Genomic DNA, 2,091 nt, shown 5'->3' with positions numbered 1-2,091 from the left:
ATATAACTACTATAGTACTGCCCCTATGTACAAGAATATAACTACTATAATACTGCCCCTATGTACAGGAATATAACTACTATAATACTGCTCCTATGTACAAGAATATAACTACTATAATACTGCACCTATATACAAGAATATAACTACTATAATACTGCCTCCTATGTGCAAGAATATAACTACTATAATACTGCCCCTATGTACAAGAATATAGCTACTATAATACTGCCCCTATATACAAGAATATAACTACTATAATACTGCCTCCTGTGTACAAGAATATAACTACTATAATACTATCCCTTATGTACAAGAATATAACTACTATAATACTGCCCCTATGTACAAGAATAAAACTACTATAATACTGCCCCTCTATACAAGAATATAACTACTACAATACTGCCTCCTATGTACAAGAATATAACTACTATAATACTGCCCCTATGTACAAGAATATAACTACTATAATACTGCCCATATGTACAAGAATATAACTACTATAATACTGCCCCTATATACAAGAATATAACTACTATAATACTGCTCCTATGTACAAGAATATAACTACTATAATACTGCCCCTGTGTACAAGAATATAACAACTATAATACTGCCGCTGTGTACAAGAATATAACTACTATAATACTGCCTCCTATGTACAAGAATATAACTACTATAATACTGCTCCTATGTACCGTGTTGCAGTCAGGTGGGCAGGACAGATCTAAGCTCTCTCCCCACGGATCCGGCGGGCTAGCTGGATATCTTTGGGCATGATGGTGACCCTCTTAGCATGGATCGCGCACAGATTTGTGTCCTCAAACAGCCCCACCAGATAAGCCTCGCTGGCCTCCTGGAGGGCCATGACAGCGGAGCTCTGGAAGCGGAGATAAGTCTTGAAGTCCTGGGCCATTTCTCTCACCAGGCGCTGGAAGGGAAGCTTACGGATCAGCAGCTCGGTGGACTTCTGGTAGCGGCGGATCTCACGGAGAGCAACTGTCCTTGGCCGGTACCTGTGCGGCTTCTTCACTCCGCCAGTGGCGGGAGCGCTTTTCCTGGCGGCTTTAGTGGCCAGCTGCTTGCGGGGAGCTTTCCCTCCGGTGGATTTCCGAGCGGTCTGCTTAGTTCTGGCCATAGCTCTGTATAGAAGAGAACAGAAGTCCGGATTCTTTTCATGGACTTTAGCTCAGCGTTCAATACCATTGATCCGAATTTACTTCATAAGACAATGGTAGCTCTTGGAGTCCCTCTCAACTTATGCTTGTGGATTTATAACTTCCTGACAGCCAGGATACAGAGTGTAAAAGTTGGACCATTCACTTCGGACACCTTGGTCACAAACATCGGGGCACCTCAGGGGTATGTTTTGTCCCCGTTACTGTTTTCTCTCTATACGAATGATTGCATCTCTTCAGCAGACTCAGTAAAAATCTTGAAATTTGCCGATGATATGACACTGATTGGTCTCATCAGGGGAAATGCTGAAGACTTGTATCGGAGTGAGGTGAAAAGAATATGTGACTGGTGTAAAGCCAACCATCTTGTACTCAACACTAAAAAAACTGCTGAGATGGTTGTGGATTTTAGGAAAGATCAACATGAGATACTTCCAATCTACATCCATGACGAAGTGGTTCTTAGGGTCACAGAGACCAAATTCCTTGGTGTTATCATCTCTCATGATCTTAAATGGGGGAAAAACGTGGATGCTGTTATAAGAAAAGCACAACAGAGGATGTTCTTCCTGCATCAGCTGAAAAGATATGGTTTGTCTAAGAATCTGCTGATCTTATTCTTTAATGCTGTCATCAGATCTGTGATTTTTTCCTCTCTGATAGTCTGGTATGGGGGAGCCACTGCGCATGACAAACTCCGCTTACAAAGGACTTTCAGAACAGCAGAGAGAATTATAGGTTCCCCCCTGCCTAAAATCCAGGATCTTTATGATAAGAGTATTCGATCCCACGCATTGAAAATTTCATCCGATCCCTCTCACCCGGGACACTCCTCATTCCAACTACTCCCTTCAGGACGTCGCTTCAGTGTCCCCAAATGCAGCACCAACCGCCATATGAACAGCTTCTA

General features: G+C 42.4%; 1 protein-coding gene across 1 annotated transcript; it reads right to left on the bottom strand.

Moving 5' to 3' along the window:
* Positions 1 to 730: 730 nt before the first annotated feature.
* LOC141101370 (histone H3, embryonic-like) lies at positions 731 to 1,141 on the bottom strand. Its single transcript, XM_073590442.1, has one exon. The coding sequence runs from the start codon at positions 1,139 to 1,141 to the stop codon at positions 731 to 733; it is 411 nt and encodes a 136-aa protein (XP_073446543.1).
* Positions 1,142 to 2,091: the final 950 nt, after the last annotated feature.

The sequence above is a fragment of the Dendrobates tinctorius genome, unplaced genomic scaffold (assembly GCF_039654945.1).
Source record: "Dendrobates tinctorius isolate UK_male_01 unplaced genomic scaffold, ASM3965494v1 ptg000116l, whole genome shotgun sequence".
NCBI classification, from domain to species: Eukaryota; Metazoa; Chordata; class Amphibia; order Anura; family Dendrobatidae; genus Dendrobates; species Dendrobates tinctorius.
Note: the sequence above shows the minus strand (reverse complement) of the source record. Positions and strands in the feature narration are given on the sequence as shown.

Bases quoted from the DNA above. Each gene is read 5' to 3' on its own strand.
- LOC141101370 (XM_073590442.1), bottom strand. From the start codon at position 1,141: ATGGCCAGAACTAAGCAGACCGCTCGGAAATCCACCGGAGGGAAAGCT.